This window comes from Grammomys surdaster, unplaced genomic scaffold (genome assembly GCF_004785775.1).
Source record: "Grammomys surdaster isolate TR1022 unplaced genomic scaffold, NIH_TR_1.0 205, whole genome shotgun sequence".
Taxonomy (NCBI): domain Eukaryota; kingdom Metazoa; phylum Chordata; class Mammalia; order Rodentia; family Muridae; genus Grammomys; species Grammomys surdaster.
Window position 1 is genome coordinate 5,882,865 of NW_021604650.1, and position 16,658 is coordinate 5,899,522.

Below are 16,658 nucleotides of genomic sequence, written 5' to 3' on the forward strand. Positions count from 1 at the left end.
AAGGGAAGGGAAGGGAAGGGAAGGGAAGGGAAGGGAAGGGAAGGGAAGGGAAGGGAAGGGAGGGAAGGAAGGGAAAGGAAAGGAGGGAAGGAAAGGAAGATAGATGGGAGAGGAGGAAGGGAGGGAGAGAGAATCTTTATAGACTTAGAGAAGATTACCCACAGGAGGCACTGGCCTCCTCTGCACAGGCACTGCTGACCCCCCACCACCACCACTACCACCAAGGCTCACATAAGGCCAAGCATGAGGTCAACACAAAGCCGACACCATGGGCCTGTCCTGGATAAATATCTCAGAACCCTAGCTGTTTGCCATCTTTGTATCAACATCTCAGTGTCTGTCCCTCCAGAATTCTCACAACAAACTGTAATTCCTATATAATGACACCAGGGGTCTCTAGCTTCCACTAGGGTGGAACCCTGATGAGTGGAGTTCAGAATCATCTAAAGAGGTCCCAGAGAAACCATTCTCCCACCCCTGACAGCCATAACCTGAGCACCCAGAAATCTAAATTCTAATTGTGGTGTCAGAGAGTCGAGGACCCTGGAGCTGTGGGAATTCCAGTCTACTTGTGGTTTATAAGTTATGGTAGCTGCAGAAGTGGGGTCCCGCTATTTTGGGAACAAGAGATAATCTGATGTGGAGAGAGAGCAGATCACTGGAGCAGGGTGACAGCAGGGTGACAATGGATAGTCTCGGGACTCACTCAGACTTTCCACTCCATTCCCAAAAGGGAGGCTGAGGCTGAGGGTCTCATCTGTAAAGAGGAGACTGTTAAACCCCACCTCATTCATCCCAGATTGAAACAGTGACACCTGCCCTCAGGGACACCTAGTCCAGGACAAAGGTCACATAGGTCAGCCACAGGACCCTAGCTTCCCAAGCCTGCCTGCCTCTTCTATTAGAGAAGTTACAGCATCCATCCTCAGCAGGCAGCCCAGCTCGCAGGATCAGGAAGAGCTCAGTATCTCTCCTGGGCCCCACCCTCATCCTGATCCATCGTTTCCACAACACAGGACAGGAACCCCTGTAAGTTGTCATCTGATGATGTTCCTGGGCTCTCCAAGCACCTGCCAGCAGTTAAGATTCCCATCCAAACCCTTACAGTCCGGGGTTAGAACAAATGTCCAAAATCTGGAGTATCATTTAAACTGTGGCTATGACTCATTGACATCTTTCTTTAAAGCCACACGGATTTATGCCTAAACATTAAATAACAATAATAATAACAATAAAAATAAGAAGAGCCTGGACTATACTTGGCCAGGACATTGCTGAGGTGTCACAGTGCCAAGGACAGTGGCAGTATACCAAAGGGCAGGGATCCAAGGACAGCTGCCAGCTACCTCTGGATAACTTAGGCACAAATCTTAAAACAATGTTGGTCAGAGAAACCACAGAGACCCCTAAAACAGTGCAGGCTGTTGCCATTTATCTGGTTGTTCCTGAGAACTAGCTAATGAGACCTCGAGCTGAAGACGGCGCACAGCTTATTGCGTGATATAGAGAAATCAAAGCAGACCTGAAATCGAGCTGGACACTTCCTCATGGGCGGCTAGCTTTCGTAATTCTAAGAAGTTACAAAATAGCCCTATCTTGGGGGAGATAAGGCACCAACGGTCTTGCCCAGCTATAAATCCTACAATCCATAATATCAACCTGCTAGGCAACGCATAATAGCAGTAGAATAGTTGTGGGAATAACCAACCACTCCCTGATTCCCTTTGAGGCCCACTTCACAGCAGAAATCCAAACCCAGTGCTATAAAATGGGTCCAAAAAAATGCATGGTAGGGAAAGTCACAGCCCTTGCGGGAAAACACTAAATTGACATGGCGCCAAGCTGCCTACTCCCTAAACAATGTTACTCTTGGCCTTAATCAGAGAAACTTCTCTTCCTAGTGCTTTCAGAGCCTTGTGGTTGTACAGGCGCTGTGAATATGCAACGTGTGACTGCTCAGCCTGAAATGAGACATTGATACTATCCCCTCTAAGGCTCAGAGAACACTGGGAAAGAAAGGGAGGAAAGACTGCAAGAGTTGGAAGATAGGGAGAGGGGCTGCACAGTGCCATCTCCTGGCAAGACACGGACTTGAAGTCTCGAACTCAGCAGCTGTGGACCCCTGCACTGGATCTGCACAAGAGTGGATCCATCAGCACTCAGGTATAGATGGACAAGGGGCTCTGGCCTACCCCTAATGACTGAACTATTTGTGGATATATTCAAGAAAACTGAGGAGTTGTTAGCTTCAGTTGTGAATCCACTGGTGAGCCCATCCGGCTCCAGTGGATAGGCTCAACCCAACAGTCATACACATGGCCCTGGTGGAACCAGAGTGGTTGGAAGTATGGGGGATTGATAGAGATGAGAGGAAGGTAAGAGAAAATTATAGATCAATCAAAATGCATTTATACAGAATGGATCATACAGTATGAAACTGTCAAAGAACTAGCTTAATTTTTAAAAAATTAACGGAAGACGAGAATGAAATCGACAGTGACAACTCTGCTCCATCTGAGAAACAAGGAACGTTTTGATTGTGAAAGCCCAGGCACACTTCCCGTAGCAGGAGAGCTCGGCAGACCAGCACCAGGCACCCCGGGGTGTCTAAGGAGAGGCAGTGTCCACCCCATGTTCTCCAGGCTCCACCCACATGCCTCAGGATCTTTACCTCCTGCTCCAGGCATGCTCCTGACTCCCAAGGCCTCACTGGCATGTCTGGGGTGTGACGCAGGGAATCATCATGCCTACAGTGGGCACAGAGCCCTCCAGGTAGCACAGAGCTCTCCCCCATTGTGCCAGAACTTCCTGCCTTTCTAAGGCCTATTCAGATTTGGTAGCAACAGCAACCAGAGATGGTGCTCAGCCTCTACCTCACTATGTATCCAAATCCCACGATACCACTCCTGCTGCCTTTTAACCTCCCTCGGGCACCAGAGGAACAGCGACCCCCTGTTCAACCTCCACCACCTTCCCTGGCCACCTTGCTGCCTGCTATCTGGCTAGGTTCCCAGCAATGTGCATGGTGAGGCCTCATCCCACATGGTACACAGGGACCACTCCCAGGGGAATGAGCCCTCCAGAGACAACACAACAGGATCAGAGGAGACCTGATGGGGTGGAGGAAGCATTACCCAACACACACCCCATACCTTTGTGTGAAGCCTGGCCAGCTGCTTCTCATCCAGATTGGACTGCTTGTACACGCGCTTCTTGTAGCGAAACTGCCATGGAAACAAGAAAAAGGTTGCAGATGACTAAATGCCAGACATGGATGCTCAAAGGAAAACTGATTTGGCCAAGGACAAGGAATCACAGTTTTAACCTAGACACTGGGGGGTCTGTACTGCAGAGCCCACCCCCCTTAAGAGTCCCACCATCTGGCAGCCATCAGGACAAAGCTCTCAACTGTGGAAGGCAGTCCCCAGTGCGAAGAGTAAAATGGAACACCAGAGTTCATAACCTCATCCTACTGGCTCACAGTCTGTGGGAATCCACCTGCCCTGAGCTTGTCTGGAGTGCACTGTGGATGTTCCCTGTCACTTGCCTCTCTCTGTCAGAGCTGCATGAGCAATCCCATGTACCCTCTGCCCAGGACTCAGGCTTTCGCTGCCCCCTCAGGACACTGCTGCCTATTTGGGATTGGAAATTTCATTGCAGAGCAGAGAAGTAGAATTGGAGTTAACGGCAACACTCCCAGGCAAGCGGTGACCCAGTGGTCAGCTTTACTACGCACCCCTCTCCCAGACACCCAGACCTTTGTGTAGTTGACTGTTAAAGAGGCACTGCAGAAGGTTCTTGAAGAACATTAAGGGCAGGTGCATGACTGAGATTTTGAGAGGAAACATAAGGTCCTCTATTTGCTGAGTGACTCTGAACTGGTCACCTTCCCACCACAGCCTCAGTTTCCTTATCTCACAAGGACAACACCCAAAGGCCCCAGAGTGGAATGACCTTCCTGAACTCAGGATGTGTTGTGCCTCCTTCCTGATCTTCTCCTGAGACTGTCACACTTCCAGGAATAAAGGGCAGGAACACGGGAACATGGGAACATTCCAGGTGAAGGCATAAGCTAGTTCCCCAACTGAAATCTGACCTTGTATTATTTTCCCTTTTTTAGACTCTTTTTTTAACTTAGGAAGCTGGAGAGATGGCTCTGTGGTTAGGAGCACTGACTGTTCTGCCAGAGGACCTGGGTTCTGTTCCTAGCACCCAACATGGTAGCTCACAACCATCCATAATTCCAGTTGCAGGGGATCTGATGATATCATCTGGCTTCTGTGGGTGCTTCACATATTTGATGCATACTCAAACACGCAGGATCAACACTCACGAATATAAAATACAAAGTAAGAAAATGTAATTTTTAAAAAATATTCTTTTATGCTGGGTGGTGCTAGCACGAGCCTTTAACCCTAGCACTTGGAAGGCAAAGGCAGATGGATCTCTGTAAGTTTAAGGTCAGCCTGATCTACAGAGTGAATTCCAGGATAGCCAAGGCTACACAGAGAAACCCTGTCTCAAAAAGAAATATTTTATTATTTTGTGTCTATTGGTGTTTTGCCTGAATGTATATTGGTGTACCATGTGTGACTGTAACTAGGAGGCCAGAGGAGTGCATTAGATCCCCTGGAACTGGAGCTGGAGATGGTGGTAAGCTACCAAGTGAGTGCTGGGAATTGAACCCAGTTCCTCTGCAACAGCAATGAGTGCTCTAAACCACAAAGCAATCGTGTGTGTATGTGTATGTGTGTTTGTGTGTGTGTGTGTGTATCTGTGTCTGTGTGTCTGTATGTGTGTTTGTGTGTTTCTGTGTGTGTATGTTTGTGTGTGTGTGTATCTGTGTCTGTGTGTCTGTGTGTCTGTGTGTGTGTTTGTGTGTTTCTGTGTGTGTGTGTGTCTGTGTGTGTGTATCTGTGCCTGTGTGTCTGTGTGTGTGTTTGTGTGTTTCTCTGTGTGTGTGTGTGTCTGTGTCTGTGTGTATGTGTCTGTATGTGTGTGTTTAGATGTTGGAACTTGAGTCTTGAGATGCTGAACTTGAGTCCTTTGGAAGAGCAGCAGCTGTTCTTAACCACTGAGCCATCTCTCTAAGACCATCACCAACCCCTGTACTATCAAAAGGAGGCAACTGTGTTCTGTTCTCCCTCTGCCCCACAAAGGATGACGAGTCCACAGGAGGCAAGGTACGCCCATGACTCAGATGGGAACTTTCTTGATTTTTAAGTGTCAAAACAAGTCAGTCCTGAAGAACTGGATTACTGGGACTGCCTGAGGAGCATGTGTCTCCTAAGCTCAGCCTGTAGCTTCTGGATGGAACTGGAGGATGTCCATGCCTGCTGCTAGACTAAAACGTTTTAGCCCTGTGTCCTACCTCAGCCCACATCCAGATGCCACCATAAACTCAGCTCTTACTTTGTCTTCAGCTAATCACGCCACTGATCCACATTCCCAAAGCCATCAAGAAGGACCATCGGGTACCTGTCGCACACATTCCTAACAGGGACGGTCCCGAGGAGCCAGATTTTAACTGTAGAGTGAGTAATTTTCTAATGGAAAACCAACGGAAGCCTGGCTAAAATGCTGCCCTCAGTTGCATCCAGGCTGCACAGCACCAGCCCTCACAGAGTCACACACGGCTAGTTACCTCCAAGGAAGGCACACCCTGGCCCATGGGCTGTGGGTATTCCCGCAGGAGCCGTTCCTCATCCAGGAACTTGCCGTCACGCCCATTGCTGGCGGGCTGAAAGAGCCCATAGTTGAGTACATCCTTCAGGCCTTGGTTCAGCGTGCACAGTATCCGCTGCTTGGCCACCCACACGGTGGCATCTGGGTTAAATCGAATGCACTTCTGCAGGAAGAACAGAGACACAAGTCAGGATGCCAAAGGTCATCAGAGCCACTAACCTGGGCACAGGATCAAAGGATTTCTGTTCCTTTCATTCCTGTCCCCTCTGCCCCACTGCTACATGTTCAGAACACAAGAGCCAAGAGCTATGGCTTACTAACTACAAAGTAAAGTTTATCTCTGCCTCTCAAACAGAAAGGCTGGGGAAAGCAAAAGAACTCAATCAGGGCTGGGAGTCAATAAAGTGCCTGCCCTCTAAGCCTGAGACCTGAGCTTGAGCCCCAGAACCCTCACAAAATCCCAGTGCTTGGGAGGCAGAGACAGGCTAATCCCTGAGACTACCTGACCAGCCAGCCTAGGTTCTGAAACCGAGATTATCATATGATATGTGTGCACACCAGAGTACACAAATGCACTGTGATGGGGGACATACACTGAGAGTCACAGCTAAATACAACTGCCTCTAAGACATCCCAGGGGTTACAGGACCCCCTCTGGACCTTCAGATCTATGGACACTCAGGTTCCTCAGACACAAGGACGACATGTTTTTAAAGCTTCCACACATCCTCCCAAGTGCATTTCATATTGGAGTATAATTTCATATACGAAGTTCATGTTTGAGAACTATGTGACTGAGTTAGAAAAAGAAATCTCTTTTGTTTGAGGCATTTACAGCTGTCCTGAGACACGTGGTTGAATATACTTCATGCTTTCCTATTTGTAACCCATAATAGATCTGGTGTACCCTTGTATAGAAATCACACTCTTTCCTGATGAAGAGCAAATGAGTCTTGTGCATGATTCTCAGTCCACTACATGGAACCCTTGGTGCTGCAGCTGACTGTGCGACGGTGCCACTTCAGGTGTACATGGCTTGCTCTCTGGCAACTCTGACACCATGCCTCAAGAGTTCACCATGGGAAGCCTGAGGGATGAGAGTCTTCACATCACCAACACTGTCTCTGCATGTCTGTATGCAGTAGACAGCTGGAGACATAACTCTATGGTTAAAAGCGCTTGCCGTGCAGGTATAAAGATTAGAGTTCAAATCCCTAGAATTCATATTAATGCCAGGTGGGTATGGTGTGCATCTGTAATTCCAGCCTCAGAAGGCAGGGACAGTGGATCCAGCAGAGCTAGCTGATGGCACTAGCCATAAAGGCAAGCTCTGGGTTTGATTGATAGAGCCTTAAACATGCCTCAGCGAATAGTTGAAAGAGCAGTGAAGGATGATTCTAGACATCCACTTTGGACATCAGGTAGCCAAACATGCATCTGTATATGCACACCATGTACACCTATGTAAAAATGGAAAAACACAAACCCAACTGTACATACCACTTGAAGGGTGAGGGGTGGCATTGAGCAGGGTTGGGGAGCATCAAACCAGTTACTGTAAGAGGTAACTTCTCAAAAGGTTAAACAGCACCAGCAGGGCCTCCCTCACCCACACTCCTAAAGATGCATCCCTGCCTCTAAGAACTGGAATAATGACACTCAGTTGTGTCCTTCTGTGGCACTCCTTGGAAGCCAAGGGAAGCCAAAGCCAGACCAGGTTCATGTCTGACTAAGACTCTTCATTTGTCTTGGATTAAAATTGGTTTCCACTACTCAGCCAAAGCAGGAGTGCAGGGATGTGCTTTCCTACTGTGAAGACAGCTCAGAAGAGCTGAGGAATTACTACTGAAAGAGGCTAGAATTAGTACTTCTCAGGGGATTCGTGTGTGCCTGCCTAAGGGTACAGAAGGCCCTGCTACCTTCAGGATCCTGTCTCTGGGCACCAGCAGGTTCTCATGGGTGCAAAATGGCTGAGCTGCTGTCCACCCTGAACACTAGTCCAGCAGCTACAACCCGAGCCAGGGAAGCTGACACTCCACACATGAATGAATGCTCCTGTTGGCCCCTCTCAGGTGTCACTGGCTGAGTTCAGGGTGACCCTCTGACCTTCCTGGGTTACATGACCTGGTGGGACCAATTGTTCCTTCCAGAGAGGAGGCAATGGGCCCCCTTCCATCCACAAGGGGCTAGGTGAGAACTCTCTGTGATCTTGACACAACAAAAGCACAATAAGAGATATAGCCTCCTGGGGCTGCACATAACCCTGCCACTCCCAGTTCAGGAATCATTGCAGGATTTGGGTTACAGTACACAGACGGGACATCCCAACTCAGGTTCCCTCACACAGCCACACCCCAGAGCATTTCAGTGGCCTCTCTCTCCCCACAGCTCACAAGAACCTGACAACTGGCAAGTGCCTAGAGGGGCCCAGGGCTGCATGCTGTCTCCCAGAGGACTTGTTTGCCATTGTAGGCCACACAAAGACTGGCACTCACTGCCACTTGGTGGGCAGAGCAGTGACGCCCAGTCTGTGCCTCCCTAGTGCAAGAACCAACCCTGAGAAACAAAACAGTAGCTTTGGAAAGCATCAGGGTTGCCCCATGGTGCCCCTTCTGGGAAGAACCAGAATTCACAGGTCAGGAAGGCCTGGGTGTGCTACCCACCTGCTGGGGATACCTACTAAGTGGCCACCAGCCACTGTGTTGATTCCTCAATAAAGTGGGTCTCAACTCCACATACATGGCAGCCAGAAAGAAACAGGTGACCATAAGCAACATAAACCCCAAGGAGACAGAGACGGATTTAGAAATGGGGTTTTTGCAGGTATGATCAATTAAGATGAGGTTGCACTGGAGAAGTGTGGCTCTGACCCAACACCATGGCACTGCAGAGATGGTAAATGGGATGTCACAGAAGGCACATAGGAGGGGGCTTCAGGAGGATCATGGGGTAATGTTTCCATAGAGAAACATTTTAAAAAGCTGAAGGTCTCCAACAAAGCCTTGGAACTACAGGGTGGGACCGAGGCTCCTCAGGGCATCCCAGGGAATCTGGGCTAGCACTTCAATCTTGGACTTCTGAACTCAGAGGTATGAGGCAGCATACCTGGAGGCAGTCACTACAGCCTCTGAAGTAACAGATATGTAAATAACTTGCCCCTGACCTTTAATCTTGATTGTCAACTTGACTAAATTTGGAATTACACATCTGGGCATATCAATTAGATAATGGTGAATTAGTTAGGGATAATGGTGATGGTGGAGGTGAGGGCAATGGTGAGAGTAATTGGTGGTGACCCTTGTGCTGGTCATCATTGAGAATGATCCCCATTGGCTCCTGTGTTCGAATGCTTCATTCCCAGTTGGTAGAACTGTCTGAGAAGGATTTAGAGATGTGGCCTTGATGGAGGAAGTATGTCACAGGGGCGGGTTCTGAGAGTTAAAAGACTTGCTCCATTTCTAGTTAATTCCTTCTGCTTCTTGCTTGGAATTCAACATGGGAACTCTGAGATTTCAACGTCAACTTCTATGCCTCCACTCTGCCATCATGGATTCGGATCCCTCTAGAATCGTAAGCCCAAATAAGCTCTTTCTTCTGTAAGTTGCTTTGGTTGGGTCAGGTGTTTTATCAGAGCAATAGAAAAGTAAATAATACATCCACCCAAACCCACATAGCTACAAGCATGAGCTGGGGCTGATCATGATATTAAATAGTGTGGGACACTGATATGTCCGTTAGTGAATTTCACTGTCAAAATCAAATCCAAGACAAATAGTGTTGTAATGCAAAGAACAGTCAGAGCACCACCACCCCAGCCACAGGCACCCTTGACAGCACCCAAATGGCTGCTCTAGAATTTGGTCATCATGCATTCAAAAGTATTCTGCAAGATGAGAGCTAGGAACTGAAAATATTCAGGTACAGACAGCAGGAAGCTGGCATGCACTGTGGACAGGTGGAGAGAACACCCATGCTGGGTCTTCTTCAACTCAGCACAGGGCAGGAGCTTTGGAGGCCGTCAGAACAAATCTGCCACACCATGCTCCTTGACAATAGCCTGCCAAGCCAATTTGCAAGGGTAAAAGTTCAGAGGGTCTTGGTCTTCATCAAATCCAACCAGAGGAGCCCCAGCCTGTGTGTTTTGGTCTCTGACTGTGCATCCATTTGTTCCCACAGCATCAGAAGTCCCAGATGGAATCTCAGTGTTGGCTCCTCCTGAGACCTGTCTCCTTGGCTTGCAGCTGGAGTCTTCTCCCTGTCCTCACAAGCTACTCTGTGTCTGAGCCCCACTTCTTATTAGGGCCCCAATCATGTGTATCAGAGTCACCATGTTGGCCTCAATTTACCCTAATCCTCTCTTGAAAGCCCTCCCAGCTCTAAGCAGTCAGGTTGTGAGGTCCTAGAGTCAGAGCTACACCTCAGAACAGAAGAAGTCACGCCCATCCTATTGCTATATGTATGCTACATGTATGACTGGATGACCAGGAGAAATATCTACAACCCACAGAGGGCCATGTACCCACAGTGAGGGCTGAGGGGCAAGTCTGCACTGACTGCCAGTCCATGTGAGCATCAGCGGGGCATATGTCCACCCCTGCAGAAGGGCAGCTGCCCCTTGTTTCCTGTCCACAGTGTTCTGAGTCTCAGCAGCACTGTGGACGAAGCCAGCTAGAGTGTGCCCATGCCTGTCTGGAGCCTGAGCCGAGTGTAAGAACTGCTCCATGAGACTGCAGCGAAGGTGAGGGAACGTCTAGACAAAGTAAGGAAGAATAGTAAATACTACACTGCATAAATATGTCTCATTACAGTGGGCAGCTCGAACAGGAAGATCAACAGCCCCAGGCTGGCATTACACATACACTCTAAGATGCCTGCTTCCTCAACCTCTGTTAACCCTGAGTGAGACTTAAATCACCCACTTACACATGAGGAGCCAGAAGAAACCAAAAGAACTCAGGACAAGCACTCAGGGAAGGAGTCCTAAGGTATCTGGGGCCATCTCCAGAGCTGAAAGCCCAGTCCCTGGCACAGATCACACCACAGCACGCCTGAAGACAGGGCACTCCCACTGTGCACCTAACATAACCCTGACAAGGAACTGCATCTCACACTGAAAGCCTATCGGCACTACCCATCCACATCATCATGGATTTCTTCATGATGCTGTGTATGTGTTCATGTGTGTGTAGGCATACTTGTGTGTAGGTGGAGGTACATATGTGTATATAGAGGCCAGAGGACAACCTTAGGTGTCATTTCTCAGGTGCCATTCACCTTGGGGTTTTTTTTTCCAAGACCAATTCCTCTCACTAGCCTAGAACTTACTGACTGGGCAATGCTGACTGGCCAGTGAGCCCCAGGGATCTATCTGCCATTGCCTCCCAAGAGTTGGGATTACAAGAGTGTACCACTATGCCTGGGTCTTTAATGTGGCGATGGGGATTGAACTCAGATCCTTGAGCTTGCAAGGCAAGCATTTTATCAACTCAGCTGGCACAATGCATTTGGGTGACCTGTGGTGAAGACAGGCATGGTGGAAGGTGAGGTGAGGTATACTAAGGAGCAGTTTTTTCCTGGCTATCTGTCTGTCTGCACTCTGCACAGTCTGCATCTCTGAAAAACAGCAACCTAAAGTCAACTCAGGCTGTGACTGGGTCACAAATGCCACTGTCCAAATGAAATGGGTTTTGTCTTCAGTAAAAGCCCATCAATCATACTGAGACCTGTGGAAGTCACTGCCCACACATAGCTAGAGCAATACCTGAAGCTTAAAACAAGGGCTTTATAGGGAACTGGTGACCTTGACCTAGAAAGGCAGGCTAACACCGTGATGCTGAAGTCCAAGGACCAGGCTCATGCTTCTGAGAATTTAATGAAGGAGATCGTGGCTATGGATTCCCTTTTCCAATTAGAACATTTCCAGCTGCAGAAGCTTAACCATGGCCATCTGACGCTGTGGTGAAGCCTCTGCTATTGCCAAGGTGAGAGTGAACTGGGAGGCATTGCTCAGACCCGCCAGGGCTCGTGTGCTCCTTGAAGATGAGTTAATTTTCCTCCTTAGCCGCTCTCAGGCAGAGAGATCACAAAGTAGTCAGTCAGACCCTGGTCACAGTAGTTAGTGTAAAAGCAATAAACTGAAGTGGAGAATGGTTCTCAGTCAGACAGTCAGGAGCATTCACGATGCATCCTGATTCCCCTTGCTGTTCTACAGGTGACAACCAACACCCCTGCATCCAAGGTGCGATACTCCCCAACTTTCATGTTTCCAGAGCCATACAACTGCCAGGGGCAGCAAGTCCTTCCCAGTCACATGGAGCGGAGGGAAAGTAATCAAGGCTAATCAGGAGGAGACAGGCAGGACAGGCTGCAACAAATCACAGGCAGGAAGCTGTGGAAGGGGTGGGGTGGGGGCAGGATGAGGAGGTGGGAGGGGAGTTCATCCACCAGATGAGGTGGGAACAACCAAGCTGGGAAGCTGAGTCAGAGATAAGATGAGAGGATCCTGAAAATGCCATTCTTAGAGAGGCACTGGGAACTCATTAAGAGGAAGGTTTCCTTCTGGTCATAAATATGGAATCTACCTCCAGATAGAGAAAAGCCATTGTTTTTCTCTTAACAGTTAATCCAGTAGAACCAGCCAGCCAATCGAAGCTCACTTGCCATGATAAAGAGATGGGAGGAATAATTGTCCTTAGAATGAGATAATGAAATTTTTCCTCCCAGAATCCCTGTTCTCTGTGCTGCTCCTAGGGTCTCGTAGGTCTGTTCACCTGAGCCCTGACTCAGAAAAATGTAATTTTTCTTTTTTCTTCACTTCGTCTCTTTCTTTTGGACAATGGCCAGAGCCCCAGGATCTCCAGGATCCTGGGCCTTTTTTGCTTTCTCTGAAGCACTGCTTGCCACCACATAGCTGCTTTTCCTACACCTGTCTGCTTACAAGCAGCACAAACCGTCTTCCTCTTCTCTGTCTCCCTCCTGGCAAGTACCCAGATTTACAGCTTGCTTGCCCTGGGGTTTTTTCTTATAGATACTAATAAGATCTACCTCTAGCATTTCTTTTTCTGAGTCTGTTCTTAAATTCTTTGATTAACATGACTAAGAACCCTGAGGGGATCCCCCCCACCCACACATACACACACACACCCCCCCCCCCCCCCCCCGCAACTTGCCCAGGCAAATCTGGCAACCCAAAATTTCTGATAACACAGGCAGTCCACATATCCAGGAATGAGCTCAAACTAGACCACAGCGGATTTCTGGCTGTTAGATAAAAGACAGTATTCCTTAGAAATCTGTGAAATGTGTTTTCTGTCCCTAAAAGCAGCCATTTCCCTTGCCTCTGGCGGAACGGACTTGACTCTCCATTGATATACACCTGTGGTAGCATATCCAAGCCCATGCTGGCTGCCAGGGCCCCTATTCACAAGTACTTGTTAAACACTTCAGAGCCTCCACTCCAGCCCAGCCCCTCCCCTCCCCTCCCCTCCCCTCCCCTCTCCTCTGCTCCCCTCCCCTCCCCTCCCCTCCTCTCTCCTCTTCCCTCCTCTCCTCTCCCTTCCTCTCCTCTAAATCCCCTCCAACCCACACTGTTCTCTCCCCTAGCTACTCATCCTCCTTATAACCCAGCTGCTCCTGCTGGCCTCTTGCCTGCTGGCCTCTTGCTTCCTTGATATCGATACTCGGTATTCGCTTGCATTCTTGCTAGTCTGTCTCATGCTAACTCCACTATTCTCTCCTGCTTTCCTGGTCCTGGCCATGTCCAGTACGCTCTCTGCTCTGGACTCTGGAGGGGCCTCTGGATAGTTTCCCTCTCTTATTTATACTAAAAACCTTCCTCCTAATGGAGTGGCCATTTCAGCAGTTTCTTGTCCCCTCGCATACAAATATAATCACTGCAAAGATGTTAGAAGACAGTCCTTCCCTCAGATTCAACGTGAATGAGGGATCACCTTCCTACTGTCTTATCATGGATCACCAGCAGAAAGGTGCTATGTGCTTGCTCTTCACTAGCCTGACCTCTGGGCCTCAGCATCCCACCCCAATGTGGGATTTCCTGAGTTTCTGTATAGAATTTTGATAATTCCAGGACAAGTCTTTCATTCCCAGAAGTTATCTTCTCAAAGAGAATTAAGTGGGAATTAACCGTGAGCTTAAGCAGAAAAGCAAACCATGCTGGCTGATTATGTCTGGGCTCAGAGATCCCTTCCAGCTAGGTCACCTGACCTTGCATATAAAACTCCATTTTGATATCCAGCAGAGGAAGGGACAGCATAGGATCCTAACATAGAGAAGAGACGCGGCTCAGCCAGTTTTAATTGTTGGAAAGTGTTAGATATAAAAATCAAGTCCCTCTCCACCTGTCAATCAAGTCATGAGAGAGGAATAATACCGGCAAGATGAAGGTTGCCTTTCCTTGGTTCCCTGCATGGCAGGGCCCCAGGACCTCTGCTCTCTTTCAAACAACTTATGATGCACCAAATTCCTGATGAAAGCTTCAAAGTGGAACTTCTGGGCTGAAGCACAAGGAAACAGGTTATCATGGTAGCACTGCAGAGAAGATGGGAATGGGAACTTCCTTTGGTTTTTGTGATGAGTCAATGAAACCACAAAGAAAACCAGATTCTTTGCCTTCAGTCTCTCTCAACAGCAATGCAGCTATCCACTACAAAGCACACTGGATGGTCACTCAGAGTAGACACAAAATCCTAAGCACAGGTTTCTATATTGCAAAAGCACACAGATGGACAGACAGATGCTTGAATGTTTGCGTGAAGGAGGGGGATGAGTGAGTGGGTAAAGGATGAACGGGAGGATAAGGCTGGATGATTGGGTCAGTGGGTAGATAGGAATGTGGGTAACAGATCGTAAAGGGAGGAACACGGTGACATCGTCATATGATCTCAGCATTTAGGGGACTGAGGCCGAAGGAGCATGAGTTCATGGCTAGCCTGGGATATATATATATATCAAAACTAGAGAGAGAGAAAGAGAGAGAGAGAGAGAGAGAGAGAGAGAGAGAGAGAGAGAGAGAGAATATGAATTTGATTCTGAATTCATGACAGTGTTTGCTTTGTCCCTAAGGGAAAAGGACTGGAGATGAGAACAACAAAGGCTGACTGTATCAGTAAGGCTTAATCTTATCTCTAAAAAGTTGAAGATTGTCTGTGGTCATAGATCTGTGTAATAGACACCCTGGAGCCCATATGATATTTATTCTTCTTGACATTTTCTCTAAATGAGGAATAAAATACTTCCGAGGCCCTTAAGCATACTTAGCCTCCTGGGGCCTGGCTAAACGGACGGTATCAGTTACGGCCACTGGTTCCTTGGACTCCGAGCCTCTGAATGAGGAAGGGCCATTATCAATGTCATCTATTATCTAGTTGTGTCTGAGACTTTCTTCATTGATGAGACAAAAGCAACTGGAGGAAGGGGGAGTTTATCTGGCTTAGAATTTGTAGGCACAGTCCACCACTTTGAGGAAGGCACGGCAGCAGGACTTACATCCACAGCGAGGAAGCCGAGACAGAGGAAAGTGAAAGAGAGTTCATTTTCTCCTTCTTACCCAGTCTGGGATCCCAGCCTATGGAATGAGACTGCCGGAATACAGGGCAGGTCTTCCCACCTCAGTTAAGCCTCCCTGCAAACGCCCTCACAGACACCGAGAGGTGAGTCTCCCAGGTGATTCCAAAGCCAGTCAAGTTGGCAATGGAGATGAAGCATCATGTCAGTCCTTTTCTATTAGAGCAGAAAATATGCCCAATCAAACTCACATGCCAGTGATCTCTGGTCAGGCCTTTAGTCCTGAATAAACCTACTTTGGGTGAGCACCGAGCAAGTAGAAAAGAGAGTCCGTTCTGGACCAGTGAGTAGAGCTGAGTCACCAAGCCTGATGACCCAAGTTCAATCCCTGTAACCTACATAGTAGAAGAGAGAACTAACTCCCACAAGTTGTTCTCTGACCTCCACACATGTGCTATGGCATACACACATACAAATAAAAATATTTTTAAACTATACAAGACCATTTTTAAACTATACAAGTCCATTCTGAGAGATATGGGCAAAGGGAAGTACAGCCCTTGGCTCAGAAGAACCATTTGACATAGGAATTCTGTACTTCTGAGTTGATCAGGGAGAGTATCTTGTGATGTTTAATAAGTCAGTCAGTATGGCGGCTTACCCCTTCAATTCTAGCACTGACAAGGCTGAGGCAGGGGAATTGCCGGAAGCTCAAGGGCCAATCTGATCTACATAGAAAGATCTTATCAGGAAAAAATTTAAAAACAAGAAACAAACCAGGACCACAGTGGATTTGGGACTGTTGATGCTTGCACAGACGTGAGGTGACAGATCCATCTCCCATAGAAGAGACAGGACCCTAAAGGGCAGGTCTCCACCCCTCAGCCCATATATTCCTGTGACTCCACTTACCATGCATGTGCAGAACAGGAAGAGCCAGAGTGATCCATGAGAGGACAGCTGGCCAGTTGGTGCATGGATTCCTCCAGAGATAAGAGAACTCTGTGACTGAGGGGGCTGTGCCCCCTACCTGTGAATACCCTAAGGTTCACTGAAGCACACACTGTCCATGAGTGAATGGTGCACTTATATGAAATATGATGAGATTTTTTTTTTAAAGAAAGAAAATGGAGGCTGAGGAAATGATTCAGCAGTTAAAACTCTTGCTGTGTTAGCATGAGGACAAGTGTTCAGATCCCCAGAACCCTATAATTCATCCTCAGAAGGAGGATCCCTAGAGCAAGCTGCTAGCAAGCCTAGCCATAGGATAAATGCGCTCTGGATTTGATTGAGAGACCCTGCCTCAACTAACAAAGTGGGAGAGATGCAATCAAGGATGAGTTTCTACATTCACCTCTGGCCACCACACACACAAGCACACCATTCACACACACATTCAAACATGCATACACATACATGTATTCCAGCCACCACACACACAAGCACACCAT

The 16,658-nt window shown here is 48.1% G+C and overlaps 1 protein-coding gene across 1 annotated transcript in view; it reads right to left on the reverse strand.

Annotated features, from left to right (window-relative positions):
* The window catches only part of Shank2 (SH3 and multiple ankyrin repeat domains 2), a 432,981-nt gene that overhangs the window by 357,259 nt on the left and 59,064 nt on the right, over window positions 1–16,658 (reverse strand). The window contains exons 4-5 of the mRNA XM_028771108.1: window positions 5,645–5,848; window positions 3,153–3,224 (exon numbers count right to left, since the gene is read on the reverse strand). Coding sequence (XP_028626941.1) covers window positions 3,153–3,224; window positions 5,645–5,848 — 276 coding nt within the window. The remainder of the gene's footprint in view (window positions 1–3,152; window positions 3,225–5,644; window positions 5,849–16,658) is intronic.